The sequence below is a fragment of the Dendrobates tinctorius genome, unplaced genomic scaffold (assembly GCF_039654945.1).
Source record: "Dendrobates tinctorius isolate UK_male_01 unplaced genomic scaffold, ASM3965494v1 ptg000179l, whole genome shotgun sequence".
NCBI lineage: Eukaryota > Metazoa > Chordata > Amphibia > Anura > Dendrobatidae > Dendrobates > Dendrobates tinctorius.
In genome coordinates this window covers 2,093,910-2,109,138 of record NW_027361846.1, presented here as the reverse complement: position 1 = coordinate 2,109,138, position 15,229 = coordinate 2,093,910, and the positions used below count along the sequence as shown (strand labels likewise).

The 15,229-nt window shown below is 49.1% G+C and overlaps 1 protein-coding gene across 6 annotated transcripts in view; it reads right to left on the bottom strand.

The window, feature by feature from the left end:
- The window catches only part of LOC141054852 (uncharacterized), a 141,608-nt gene extending 131,313 nt beyond the window's left edge, over window positions 1-10,295 (bottom strand). For 3 of the 6 annotated variants that reach the window (XM_073551722.1, XM_073551724.1, XM_073551726.1), the window contains exon 1: window positions 10,105-10,295. In XM_073551722.1, coding sequence (XP_073407823.1) covers window positions 10,105-10,122 — 18 coding nt within the window. In that variant the 5' untranslated portion in view covers window positions 10,123-10,295. The remainder of the gene's footprint in view (window positions 1-10,104) is intronic. The other 3 variants (XM_073551721.1, XM_073551723.1, XM_073551725.1) reach the window with 3 other exon arrangements.
- Window positions 10,296-15,229: the final 4,934 nt, after the last annotated feature.

Genomic DNA, 15,229 nt, shown 5'->3' with positions numbered 1-15,229 from the left:
GGGGTCTCTCTGTATATGGGGGGTCTTCTCTCTATATATGGGGGGTCTCTCTATATATGGGGGGGGTCTCTTCTCTCTATATATGGGGTCTCTCTGTATATGGGGGGGTCTCTTCTCTCTATATATGGGGTCTCTCTGTATATGGGGGGTCTCTTCTCTCTATATATGGGGTCTCTCTGTATATGGGGGGTCTCTATATATGGGGGGTCTCTTCTCTCTATATATGGGGGGGTCTCTGTATATGGGGGGTCTCTTCTCTCTATATATGGGGGTCTCTGTATATGGGGGGTCTCTTTTCTCTGTATATGGGGGGTCTCTGTATATGGGGGGTCTCTGTATATGGGGGTCTCTTCTCTCTATATATGGGGGGTCTCTATATATGGGGGTCTCTTCTCTCTGTATATGGGGGGTCTCTGTATATGGGGGTCTCTTCTCTCTGTATATGGGGGTCTCTTCTCTCTGTATATGGGGGGTCTCTTCTCTCTATATATGGGGTCTCTCTGTATATGGGGGTCTCTTCTTACTATATATATGGGGGGTCTCTGTATATGGGGGTCTCTTCTCTCTATATATGGGGGGGTCTCTATATATGGGGGTCTCTTCTCTGTATATGGGGGGTCTCTGTATATGGGGGGTCTCTTCTCTCTGTATATGGGGGGTCTCTGTATATGGGGGGTCTCTTCTCTCTATATGGGGGGTCTCTTCTCTCTATATATGGGGGGTCTCTGTATATGGGGGGTGTCTTCTCTCTATATATGGGGGGTCTCTGTATATGGGGGTCTCCTCTATATATGGGGGGTCTCCTCTCTCTGTATATGGGGGGTCTCTTCTCTCTATATATGGGGGGTCTCTCTATATATGGGGGGTCTCTATATATGGGGGGTCTCTTCTCTCTATATATGGGGGGTCTCTGTATATGGGGGTCTCTTCTCTCTATATATGGGGGGTCTCTATATATGGGGGGTGTCTTCTCTCTATATATGGGGGGTCTCTGTATATGGGGGTCTCTTCTCTCTATATATGGGGGGTCTCTCTATATATGGGGGGTCTCCTCTCTATATATGGGGGTCTCTGTATATGGGGGGGTGTCTTCTCTCTATATATGGGGGGTCTCTGTATATGGGGGTCTCTTCTCTATATATGGGGGGTCTCTTCTCTGTATATATGGGGGGTCTCTATATATGGGGGTCTCTTCTCTATATATGGGGGTCTCTTTATATATATGGGGGGTCTCTTCTCTGTATATATGGGGGTCTCTTCTCTATATATGGGGGGTCTCTTCTCGATATATGGGGGTCTCTTCTCTATATATGGGGGGTCTCTTCTCTGTATATATGGGGGGGTCTCTCTATGGGGGGGTCTCTTCTCTCTATATATTGGAGGTCTCTATATATGGGGGTCTCTTCTCTATATATGGGGGTCTCCTCTATATTGGGGGTCTCTATATATGGGGGTCTCTTCTCTCTATATATGGGGGGTCTCTGTATATGGGGGTCTCTTCTCTATATATGGGGGTCTCTTCTCTGTATATATTGGGGGTCTCTATATATGGGGGTCTCTTCTCTCTGTATATGGGGGTCTCTTCTCTATATATGGGGGGTCTCTTCTCTCTATATGGGGGGTCTCTTCTCTCTATATATGGGGGGTCTCTTCTCTCTATATATTGGGGGTCTCTTCTCTCTATATATTGGGGGTCTCTTCTCTCTGTATATGGGGGTCTCTTCTCTATATATGGGGGTCTCTTCTCTATATATGGGGGGTCTCTTCTCTATATATGGGGGGTGTCTTCTCTGTATATATGGGGGGTCTATCTATATATGGGGGGGTCTCTTCTCTCTATATATGGGGGGTCTCTTCTCTCTATATATGGGGGGTCTCTTCTCTATATATGGGGGTCTCCTCTATATATGGGGGGTCTCTATATATGGGGGGTCTCTTCTCTATATATATGGGGGGTCTCTCTATATATGGGGGGTCTCTTCTCTATATATATGGGGGGTCTCTTCTCTATATATGGAGGTCTCTTCTCTATATATATGGGGGGTCTCTGTATATGGGGGTCTCTTCTCTCTATATGGGGGGTCTGTATATGGGGGGTCTCTCCTCTCTATATATGGGGGTCTCTTCTCTCTATATATGGGGGGTCTCCTCTCTATATGGGGGGTGTCTTCTCCATATATGGGGGGTCTCTCTATATATGGGGGGTCTCTTCTCTATATATATGGGGGGTCTCTTCTCTATATATGGGGGTCTCTTCTCTCTATATATGGGGGGTCTCTGTATATGGGGGTCTCTTCTCTCTATATATGGGGGGTCTCTGTATATGGGGGGTCTCTTCTCTCTATATATGGGGGTCTCTTCTCTCTATATATGGGGGGTCTCCTCTCTATATGGGGGGTGTCTTCTCTCTATATATTGGGGTCTCTTCTATCTATATATGGGGGGTCTCTGTATATGGGGGTCTCTTCTCTCTATATATGGGAGGTCTCTGTATATGGGGGGGGTCTCTTCTCTCTATATATGGGAGGTCTCTGTATATGGGGGGGTCTCTTCTCTCTGTATATGGGGGGTTGCTGTATATGGGGGGTCTCTTCTCTCTATATATGGGGGGTCTCTGTATATGGGGGTCTATTCTCTCTATATATGGGGGGTCTCTGTATATGGGGGGTCTTTTCTCTCTATATATGGGGGTCTCTTCTCTCTATATACGGGGGTCTCTTCTCTCTATATACGGGGGTCTCTTCTCTCTATATACGGGGGGGTCTCTTCTCTCTATATATGGGGGGTCTCTTCTCTCTATATATGGGGGGTCTCTTCTCTCTATATATGGGGGGTCTCTTCTCTCTATATATGGGGGTCTCTTCTCTCTATATATGGGGGGTCTCTTCTCTCTATATATGGGGTCTCTCTGTATATGGGGGGTCTCTTCTCTCTATATATGGGGGGTCTCTGTATATGGGGGGTCTCTTCTCTCTATATATGGGGGTCTCTTCTCTCTATATATGGGGGTCTCTTCTCTCTATATATGGGGGTCTCTTCTCTGTATATGGGGGGTCTCTTCTCTGTATATGGGGGGTCTCTTCTCTGTATATGGGGGGTCTCTTCTCTCTATATATGGGGGGTCTTTTCTCTCTATATATGGGGGGTCGCTGTATATGGGGGGTCTCTTCTCTCTATATATGGGGGTCTCTTCTCTCTATATATGGGGGGTCTCTTCTCTCTATATATGGGGGGTCTCTTCTCTCTATATATGGGGGGTCTCTTCTCTCTATATATGGGGGGTCTCTTCTCTGTATATGGGGGGTCTCTTCTCTCTATATATGGGGGTCTCTTCTCTCTATATATGGGGGGTCTTTTCTCTCTATATATGGGGGGTCGCTGTATATGGGGGGTCTCTTCTCTCTGTATATGGGGGGTCGCTGTATATGGGGGTCTCTTCTCTCTATATATGGGGGGTCTCTGTATATGGGGGGTGTCTTCTCTCTATATATGGGGGGTCTCTTCTCTCTGTATATGGGGGGTCTCTTCTCTCTGTATATGGGGGGTCTCTTCTCTCTATATATGGGGGGGTCTCCTCTCTATATATGGGGGGGTCTCTGTATATGGGGGGGTCTCTTCTCTCTATATATGTGGGGTCTCTGTATATGGGGGGTCTCTTCTCTCTATATATGGGGGGTTCTCTGTATATGGGGGTCTCTTCTCTCTATATATGGGGGTCTCTATATAAATGGGGGTCTCTTCTCTCTATATATGGGGGGTCTCTTCTCTCTGTATATGGGGATCTCTTCTCTCTATATATGGGGGGGGTCTCCTCTCTCTGTATATGGGGGGGTCTCTTCTCTCTCTATATGGGGGGTCTCTTCTCTCTATATATGGGGGTCTCTTCTCTCTACATATGGGGGGTCTCTTCTCTCTATATATGGGGGGTCTCTTCTCTCTATATATGGGGGGTCTCTTCTCTCTCTATATGGGGGGTCTCTTCTCTCTCTATATGGGGGGTCTCTTCTCTCTCTATATGGGGGGTCTCTTCTCTCTCTATATGGGGGGTCTCTTCTCTCTATATATGGGGGGTCTCTTCTCTCTATATATGGGGGGTCTCTTCTCTCTCTATATGGGGGGTCTCTTCTCTCTCTATATGGGGGGTCTCTTCTCTCTATATATGGGGGGTCTCTTCTCTCTATATATGGGGGGTCTCTTCTCTCTGTATATGGGGGTCTCTTCTCTCTATATATGGGGGGTCTCTGTATATGGGGGTCTCTTCTCTCTATATATGGGGGTCTCTGCATATGGGGGTCTCTTCTCTCTATATATGGGGGGTCTCTGTAAATGGGGGTCTCTTCTCTCTATATATGGGGGGTCTCTGTATATGGGGGGTCTCTTCTCTCTATATATGGGGTCTCTCTGTATATGGGGGGTCTCTTCTCTCTATATATGGGGGGTCTCTGTATATGGGGGGTCTCTATATATGGGGGGGTCTCTGTATATGGGGGTCTCTTCTCTCTGTATATGGGGGGTCTCTTCTCTCTATATATGGGGGGGTCTCTTCTCTCTGTATATGGGGGTCTCTTCTCTCTATATATGGGGGGTCTCTGTATATGGGGGTCTCTGTATATGGGGGTCTCTGTATATGGGGGTCTCTTCTCTATATATGGGGGTCTCTTCTCTCTATATATGGGGGTCTCTTCTCTCTATATATGGGGGGTCTCTGTATATGGGGGTCTCTTCTCTCTATATATGGGGGGGTCTCTATATATGGGGGTCTCTTCTCTCTGTATATGGGGGGTCTCTGTATATGGGGGTCTCTTCTCTCTATATGGAGGGTCTCTTCTCTCTGTATATGGGGGTCTCTTCTCTCTGTATATGGGGTCTCTCTGTATATGGGGGGGTCTTCTCTCTATATATGGGGGGTCTCTTCTCTCTATATATGGGGTCTCTGTATATGGGAGGTCTCTGTATATGGGGGTCTCTTCTCTCTGTATATGGGGGTCTCTGTATATGGGGTGTCTCTTCTCTCTATATATGGGGTCTCTCTGTATATGGGGGGGTCTCCTCTCTATATGGGGGGTCTCTGTATATGGGGGGTCTCTTCTCTCTGTATATGGGGGTCTCTTCTCTCTATATATGGGGTCTCTCTGTATATGGGGGGGGTCTTCTCTCTATATATGGGGGGTCTCTTCTCTCTATATATGGGGTCTCTGTATATGGGAGGTCTCTGTATATGGGGGTCTCTTCTCTCTGTATATGGGGGTCTCTGTATATGGGGTGTCTCTTCTCTCTATATATGGGGTCTCTCTGTATATGGGGGGTCTCTTCTCTCTGTATATGGGGGTCTCTTCTCTCTGTATATGGGGGTCTCTTCTCTCTATATATGGGGGGTCTCTATATATGGGGGTCTCTTCTCTCTGTATATGGGGGGTCTCTGTATATGGGGGTCTCTTCTCTCTGTATATGGGGGTCTCTTCTCTCTGTATATGGGGGGTCTCTTCTCTCTATATATGGGGTCTCTCTGTATATGGGGGTCTCTTCTCTCTGTATATGGGGGTCTCTTCTCTCTGTATATGGGGGTCTCTTCTCTCTATATATGGGGTCTCTCTGTATATGGGGGGTCTCTTCTCTCTATATATGGGGGGTCTCTGTATATGGGGGTCTCTTCTCTCTGTATATGGGGGGTCTCTGTATATGGGGGTCTCTTCTCTCTGTATATGGGGGTCTCTTCTCTCTGTATATGGGGGTCTCTTCTCTCTATATATGGGGGGTCTCTGTATATGGGGGTCTCTTCTCTCTATATATGGGGTCTCTCTGTATATGGGGGGTCTCTTCTCTCTATATATGGGGGGTCTCTGTATATGGGGGTCTCTTCTCTCTATATATGGGGGGTCTCTGTATATGGGGGTCTCTTCTCTCTATATATGGGGTCTCTCTGTATATGGGGGGTCTCTTCTCTCTATATATGGGGGGTCTCTGTATATGGGGGTCTCTTCTCTCTATATATGGGAGGTCTCTGTATATGGGGGGGTCTCTTCTCTCTATATATGGGAGGTCTCTGTATATGGGGGGGTCTCTTCTCTCTGTATATGGGGGGTTGCTGTATATGGGGGGTCTCTTCTCTCTATATATGGGGGGTCTCTGTATATGGGGGTCTCTTCTCTCTATATATGGGGGGTCTCTGTATATGGGGGGTCTTTTCTCTCTATATACGGGGGTCTCTTCTCTCTATATACGGGGGTCTCTTCTCTCTATATATGGGGGGTCTCTTCTCTCTATATATGGGGGGTCTCTGTATATGGGGGTCTCTTCTCTCTGTATATGGGGGTCTCTTCTCTCTGTATATGGGGGTCTCTTCTCTCTGTATATGGGGGTCTCTCTGTATATGGGGGGTCTCTTCTCTCTATATATGGGGTCTCTCTGTATATGGGGGGTCTCTTCTCTCTATATATGGGGTCTCTCTGTATATATGGGGGGTCTCTTCTCTCTATATATGGGGGTCTCTGTATATGGGGGGGTCTCTTCTCTCTATATATGGGGGTCTCTGTATATGGGGGGTCTCTTCTCTCTATATATGGGGGGTCTATCTGTATATGGGGGGTCTCCTCTCTGTATATGGGGGTCTCTGTATATGGGGGGTCTCTGTATATGTGGGGTCTCTGTATATGGGGGGTCTCTTCTCTCTATATATGGGGGGGTCTCTATATATGGGGGTCTCTTCTCTCTGTATATGGGGGGTCTCTGTATATGGGGGTCTCTTCTCTCTGTATATGGGGGTCTCTTCTCTCTGTATATGGGGGGGTCTTCTCTCTATATATGGGGTCTCTCTGTATATGGGGGTCTCTTCTCTCTATATATGGGGGGTCTCTGTATATGGGGGTCTCTTCTCTCTATATATGGGGTCTCTCTGTATATGGGGGGTCTCTTCTCTCTATATATGGGGTCTCTCTGTATATGGGGGGTGTCTTCTCTCTATATATGGGGGGTCTCTGTATATGGGGGTCTCTTCTCTCTATATATGGGGGGTCTCTGTATATGGGGGGTCTCTTCTCTCTATATATGGGGTCTCTCTGTATATGGGGGGTCTCTTCTCTCTATATATGGGGTCTCTCTGTATATGGGGGGTCTCTTCTCTCTATATATGGGGTCTCTCTGTATATGGGGGGTCTCTTCTCTCTATATATGGGGTCTCTCTGTATATGGGGGTCTCTTCTCTCTATATATGGGGGTCTCTGTATATGGGGGTCTCTTCTCTCTATATATGGGGTCTCTCTGTATATGGGGGGTCTCTTCTCTCTATATATGGGGTCTCTCTGTATATGGGGGTCTCTTCTCTCTATATATGGGGTCTCTCTGTATATGGGGGGTCTCTTCTCTCTATATATGGGGTCTCTCTGTATATGGGGGTCTCTTCTCTCTATATATGGGGGGTCTCTGTATATGGGGGTCTCTTCTCTCTATATATGGGGGGTCTCTGTATATGGGGGGGTCTTCTCTCTGTATATGGGGAGTCTCTGTATATGGGGGTCTCTTCTCTCTATATATGGGGGGTCTCTGTATATGGGGGGTCTTCTCTCTGTATATGGGGGTCTCTTCTCTCTGTATATGGGGGGTCTCTTCTCTCTATATATGGGGGTCTCTTCTCTCTATATATGGGGGGTCTCTGTATATGGGGGTCTCTTCTCTCTGTATATGGGGGGTCTCTGTATATGGGGGTCTCTTCTCTCTATATATGGGGGGTCTCTGTATATGGGGGGTCTTCTCTCTGTATATGGGGGTCTCTTCTCTCTGTATATGGGGGGTCTCTTCTCTCTATATATGGGGGTCTCTTCTCTCTATATATGGGGGGTCTCTGTATATGGGGGTCTCTTCTCTCTGTATATGGGGGTCTCTGTATATGGGGGTCTCTTCTCTCTGTATATGGGGGTCTCTTCTCTCTGTATATGGGGGTCTCTTCTCTCTGTATATGGGGAGTCTCTGTATATGGGGGGGTCTCTGTATATGGAGGTCTCTGTATATGGGGGTCTCTTCTCTCTATATATGGGGGTCTCTTCTCTATATATGGGGGGTCTCTGTATATGGGGGTCTCTTCTCTCTGTATATGGGGAGTCTCTGTATATGGGGGTCTCTTCTCTCTGTATATGGGGGGTCTCTTCTCTCTGTATATGGGGTCTCTCTGTATATGGGGGTCTCTTCTCTATATATGGGGGGTCTCTGTATATGGGGGTCTCTTCTCTCTGTATATGGGGGTCTCTGTATATGGGGGGTCTCTTCTCTCTGTATATGGGGGTCTCTTCTCTCTGTATATGGGGGTCTCTGTATATGGGGAGTCTCTGTATATGGGGGGTCTCTGTATATGGGGGTCTCTTCTCTCTATATATGGGGGGTCTCTTCTCTCTGTATATGGGGGTCTCTTCTCTCTGTATATGGGGAGTCTCTGTATATGGGGGTCTCTTCTCTCTGTATATGGGGGGTCTCTTCTCTCTATATATGGGGTCTCTCTGTATATGGGGGTCTCTTCTCTATATATGGGGGTCTCTGTATATGGGGGTCTCTTCTCTCTGTATATGGGGGTCTCTGTATATGGGGGGTCTCTTCTCTCTGTATATGGGGGTCTCTTCTCTCTGTATATGGGGGGTCTCTGTATATGGGGGTCTCTGTATATGGGGGGTCTCTTCTCTCTACATATGGGGGTCTCTTCTCTCTATATATGGGGGGTCTCTGTATATGGGGAGTCTCTGTATATGGGGGTCTCTTCTCTCTGTATATGGGGGTCTCTTCTCTCTGTATATGGGGGTCTCTTCTCTCTGTATATGGGGGTCTCTTCTCTCTGTATATGGGGGGTCTCTGTATATGGGGAGTCTCTGTATATGGGGGGTCTCTTCTCTCTATATATGGGGGTCTCTTCTCTCTATATATGGGGGGTCTCTGTATATGGGGAGTCTCTGTATATGGGGGTCTCTTCTCTCTGTATATGGGGGTCTCTTCTCTCTGTATATGGGGGTCTCTTCTCTCTGTATATGGGGGTCTCTTCTCTCTGTATATGGGGGGTCTCTGTATATGGGGGGTCTCTGTATATGGGGGTCTCTTCTCTCTATATATGGGGGGTCTCTGTATATGGGGGTCTCTTCTCTCTGTATATGGGGGTCTCTGTATATGGGGGTCTCTTCTCTCTGTATATGGGGGGTCTCTGTATATGGGGAGTCTCTGTATATGGGGGGTCTCTTCTCTCTATATATGGGGGGTCTCTGTATATGGGGGGTCTCTTCTCTCTGTATATGGGGGTCTCTGTATATGGGGGGTCTCTTCTCTCTGTATATGGGGGTCTCTTCTCTCTGTATATGGGGGGTCTCTGTATATGGGGGTCTCTGTATATGGGGGGTCTCTTCTCTCTACATATGGGGGTCTCTTCTCTCTATATATGGGGGGTCTCTGTATATGGGGAGTCTCTGTATATGGGGGTCTCTTCTCTCTGTATATGGGGGTCTCTTCTCTCTGTATATGGGGGTCTCTTCTCTCTGTATATGGGGGTCTCTTCTCTCTGTATATGGGGGGTCTCTGTATATGGGGAGTCTCTGTATATGGGGGGTCTCTTCTCTCTATATATGGGGGTCTCTTCTCTCTATATATGGGGGGTCTCTGTATATGGGGAGTCTCTGTATATGGGGGTCTCTTCTCTCTGTATATGGGGGTCTCTTCTCTCTGTATATGGGGGTCTCTTCTCTCTGTATATGGGGGTCTCTTCTCTCTGTATATGGGGGGTCTCTGTATATGGGGGGTCTCTGTATATGGGGGTCTCTTCTCTCTATATATGGGGGGTCTCTGTATATGGGGGTCTCTTCTCTCTGTATATGGGGGTCTCTGTATATGGGGGTCTCTTCTCTCTGTATATGGGGGGTCTCTGTATATGGGGAGTCTCTGTATATGGGGGGTCTCTTCTCTCTATATATGGGGGGTCTCTGTATATGGGGGGTCTCTGCACTCTGGTGACGTCACTGTAGACATTTATTTGGAGTCTCCTTTAATAACACGTATGAGAGGCTTGTCAGTGAGGTCCGCTCGGTATAGCGCTCTGTCCTGACCCCCGTATACCAGGCGCTGTGCCCTCCTGTACCTTACCTGCCCCGCGGCCTCCATTCTGCCCCCTGCAGGCTTTAGTCTGCCGAACAACTCCTAGCGGCCCGGACACAGACGCAGCCGCGGTGCACGCTGGGACTCGTAGTCCCGACACCGCAGAATGCACTGCACTTTCCATCCGCTCAGAATTACACATCCCGAAAGAACCCGCGGCAGAGCCGCCCAGAATGTGCACGTCACGCGACCTCCAGATCGTCACATGACATAGCACCAATCACGTGACGGGCCCTAGTCACGTGATGGCTAGATCGGTTACGTCAGTCCTGTATCACGTGATGTTCGTTACCGCCCGATAGTCAGCGCGTCTACAAGTGTGGACGGAACCCAAGGAAAACGCGCAGGGAACACAAAGTGGAGTGATGTTATGTCTGCAGTCACTGGGTCTGTGCCCTGGGGAGGTGACAGTAACACGTGGCCGTGGGTGACGACAGTGACGGGTGTGAGTAGAGAGGCGCTGCCAGTCAGCAGACATATGATGGTGACTCTATACCAGGCTCACAGACACCCAGGAGCTTGCCCTTCACCGAGGCCTGTGCAGACCGGGACTAAGGAAAATCCTAACGGCGAGCGGATGTGCGGCCGATGCCCAGGGGTGTGGAGACGGCGATGTCTGGCATCTGCCTACAGTGTGGAGGGAGGCTGTATGCACTGCGGCAATATGGAAAGGAAACCTGATGAAATGGTGCCTGCGGTGCCCGGTGTACCATTGCTGGGAAGGGATGAGCGCACCTCTGCCTCCTCTCTGTGCCCAGATCAGTTCCTGGTGTGAAAGATGATGGGGATATCTCCCACCAGGGACCTCCAGGGGTGCAGATTAGAGAGCAGCGAGTATGCTCGGTGCTCGGGTGGCCTCTGAGTATTCTGGCGTGCTCGGAGATTTAGTTTTTGTCGTCTCATCTGCGTGACCTGCGGCTGCTAGACAGCCTGAATACATGTGGGGAAAGCCTGTTTGTTAGGGAATCCCCACATGTCGTCAGGCTGTCTAGCAGCCGCAGGTAAGACGACGAAATCTAAATCTCCGAGCACGCCAAACACTCGGAGGCCACCCGAGCACCCTCACTAGTCAGGACAGAGCAGGGCCGGGGATCCGATAGTTTGCTAAGACATGCGGCATAGCTCAGTGAGGTCCGGCCCTGTGATTGTCCCCAGAGGGCGGTGGAACGTGTGCGATCACGGCCAGCACGACACAGCGCTGAGCGGGGATGACCCACGGGAGTTCCTCTCTCCATAAACCTGCGCCGTCTCCGGGACGTCAGGCCATTGTCACGCTGTGTATCTTGTGCTGTGTCGTCCTTCTTGTATCATCTTTTGGACTAAAGACATAAACTGTATTCGCTCTGTTTCTCCAGTCCTGTGTAAACGGCCGGCGGGGGCAGCGAGTAGTTTTGTTATTGTGGAGCCGGCAGAGACCGTACAGGGTGGATACATATATAGTAACAGTTTCCCTGGCGCGGTGTGTGAGGGGAGGTGTGGGTCACAGAGATTGCTTTCCTCCATGATCTGGACACACGTTTCTTTTCAGCGTGCTGTGTGCTGAAGGAGTCTGTCACGCTCGCGCCTTGGCTGACTGGTGCGAGCCGGGGGGTTGTGGCCCCACTGTGCCACAGACTACCCTGGAAGGGGCGAAACTACGGCAGCTGCCTCGGTCTTCGCTGGAGCCTCTGATGGTGAGGTCAGGCTTGTGCGGCAGGCAGCTGTCACTGCAGGGCGGTGTCTGGCTGTGGCTGCTTGTCCCACTGAGGGACTGGACACTGATAGCAGGTACTGACTAGCATGACTGGCGCACTGGCAGGCGGGCACGGCTGAGGCACTGGCAGGCGGGCACGGCTGAGGCACTGGCAGGCGGGCATGGCTGAGGCACTGGCAGGCGGGCACGGCTGAGGCACTGGCAGGCGGGCACGGCTGAGACACCGACTGGGACGAGTAGGATATGTGGACAGGTGGGGGCAGTTCACACTGGAGGTGCAGGAACTGGTTCAGGAAGGACGGAACATAGATATAATGGTGTGAGGGAACGGGCAGACACTCGAGAGCTGTTCACACAGAAGATGTAGGAACTGGTTCAGGAACCAGCACAGATGGGTAGGACAAGGATCCACAGGATACAGAACAGAAACAGGGCAGAACCGCAAGGCTGAGGAGAGAAACTGCAGTTTGCAGCAAGAGGTTCTGCAGCAGCAGGTGCCACAAAAAAGGAGAGCAGAGCAGAACCACAGGTATGCAGAGAGGAGCTGCAGCAAGGCGTTCTGCAGCAACAAGGATGAAGCAAGGCGGAACCACAAGGTATATGGAGAGAATTTGGATCAAAGTGGAACCGTAACATGTGGAGAGGAGCTGCAGCAGAAGCGGAGCACAGGCAGAGCCGCCAGAGTGCGGAGCACAGGCAGAGCCGCCAGAGTGCGGAGCACAGGCAGAGCCGCCAGAGTGCGGAGCACAGGCAGAGGCGCCAGAGTGCGGAGCACAGGCAGAGGCGCCAGAGTGCGGAGCACAGGCAGAGGCGCCAGAGTGCGGAGCACAGGCAGAGGCGCCAGAGTGCGGAGCACAGGCAGAGGCGCCAGAGTGCGGAGCACAGGCAGAGCCGCCAGAGTGCGGAGCACAGGCAGAGCCGCCAGAGTGCGGAGCACAGGCAGACGGAGAGGACTCAAGGATATGGCATGGGGGGTGGGGGTGGCATGGGGGGTGGGGTTAGAACAGGTAATAAGAAAGAATAGAGGTACAGAGAGATACATAAAGTGCATGTACACTAATGCCAGAAGCCTCGCCAGCAACATGGAGGAATTGGAGCTAATGTTGTTGGAGCATAATTCTGCCATGGTGGGGATATCTGAGACATGGCCGGACGAGAGCCGTGACCGGGGGATAATTTACAGGGCTATAGTCTGTTCAGAAATGACCGTACAAATAAGCGAGGGGGAGGCGTGTGTTTATATGTAAAATCATCCTTACAACCCATCCTGCGTGATAATATATATGACTCTAATGAGAATGTAGAGTCCCTGTGGGGGGAGATAAGGGGAGGGGGAAAATAATAAATTACTGATAGGGGTTTGTTATAAGTCTCCAAAAATAATGGAAGCAGCAGAGAATATCCTCATAAAGCAAATAGATGAAGCAGCGACTCAAGGAGAAGTCATTATTATGGGGGACTTCACCTACCCTGAAATACATTGGGGAACTGAAACCTGCAGTTCAGCAAAGGTGATAGGTGTCTGATAACTATGAGAGACAATCACCTTTCACCACTGGTCCAGGACCAACAAGAGGGGGGGCACTGCTAGACCTAATATTACCCAACAGGCCAGACCGCAGATCAGATGTAAGGGTTGGGGGTCACTGGGGGAATAGTGATCACAGGATAATAAGTGTTCAGGTGTCCTGTAATAAGATGTGTAGTAGAGGGGTTACAAGGACACAAAACTTCAGGAAGGCAAATTTCCAACGGACGAGAGATGATCTTGGTGCAATAACTGGGACGATATCCTGAGGCTGTGTGCCCACGATGCGATTTTTAAGCGTTTTGGCGCGAAAACGATTAAAAATCGTGTACAGAACGCCCCCCATGCATTCCTGTGGCATTCCGCACATGCTGTGCTAATGCTGCGTTTATTTCCGCGGCAGAAAAAATCACAGCATGCTCATTCTTTTGTGCGGAATCGCAAAGAATTGCTGCGATTCCGCACCCATAGGAATGCATGAGAACTGCTTCCCGCATGTGGCTATGCCCACCGTGCGGGAAGATAAGCGTCTCGTGCGGTTGGTACCCACGGTGTGGAGGAGAGGAGACTGTCCTCCAGGCCCTGGGCACCAGACCCCTGTAAAAAAAAGGATAAAAAATCGGGGTATATTTACCTTCCGACATCCCGCGCTGCATTCCCGGCCTCAGCGTTCCCAGTATTGCCTTGCGGCACGGTCCGGTGATGACGTAGTCTCGTGTGACTCTAGCGGTCTCCTGAGATCACTATAGCAACGCGAGACCAACGTCATCACTGGGAACGGGAGAGTCGCTGAGGCTGCGTGGGACGTCGGAAGGTAAATATACCCCGATTATTTATTTTTTTAGCATTCTATCTTTTACTATTGACGCTGCATAGGCCGCCTCAATAGTAAAAAGCTGCTCACACTTGTCAAACACTATGTCTGACGAGTGTGACCAACCACTTTCCAAGTGTGGGCACATAGCCTGAGACATAAAAATACCCAAAGACAATGGGAGACGTTTATTCTCCTCCTGAATAGGAGCTGTGCACAATATATACCGTATGGGAATAAACCTGCGAGAAATAGGAGGAGACCACTATGGCTAAATAGAGCTGTAAGGGGCGCAATAAGGGACAAAAAGAAAGCAGAGAATTACAGCAAGTAGGGAGTGAGGAGGCATTAACTACAGAAGATTACATACATTCTGTAAAAAGCAAATCAAGACAGCAAAGACTGAGACAGAGACTCATTGCCGGAGAAAGTAAAAATAATCCCAAAATATTCTATACTACATAAACAGTAAGAAGCTAAAAATGACAGTGTTGGCCCCCTTAATAATAAATACCACATAAACGGCTGACAATAATAAAGCTCCTCCATGAAAGCTATATAACCAAACCAAAGAAGAAATGGAATCAAGAACAATGAATAAAATACAGTATGTAGATAGAAAAGTATCAATAAATACATATAAGGGAATCAGCGACATCTCATTACCACACATATAGAAAGGTCATGGTACAAATATTAATCTATAAGTACAGGTCGATAATAGTGACATAATCTGCTTCCTCTCAATTCTTTTTAAATGCAATAGTAAGAAACATCTCCCATAAAGTGCATATGACGCAAGATATAATCATCAAATAAGGCTCTAAAAACCACCAGTGTGAGAGACTGTCAGCTGGTGTAAGAACAGCATAAGTAAGGGGGACCCCACACATCATATAGGCTGGTACTCCTTGTTTTGAACTTCAGGCATTAGTTTATAAATTTGGCTCTCTCTCCCCCTTACTTATGCTATTCTTACACCAGCTGACAGTCTCTCACACTGGTGGTTTTTAGACCCTTATTTGATGATTATATCTTGCGTCATATGCACTTTATGGGAGATGTTTCTTACTATTGC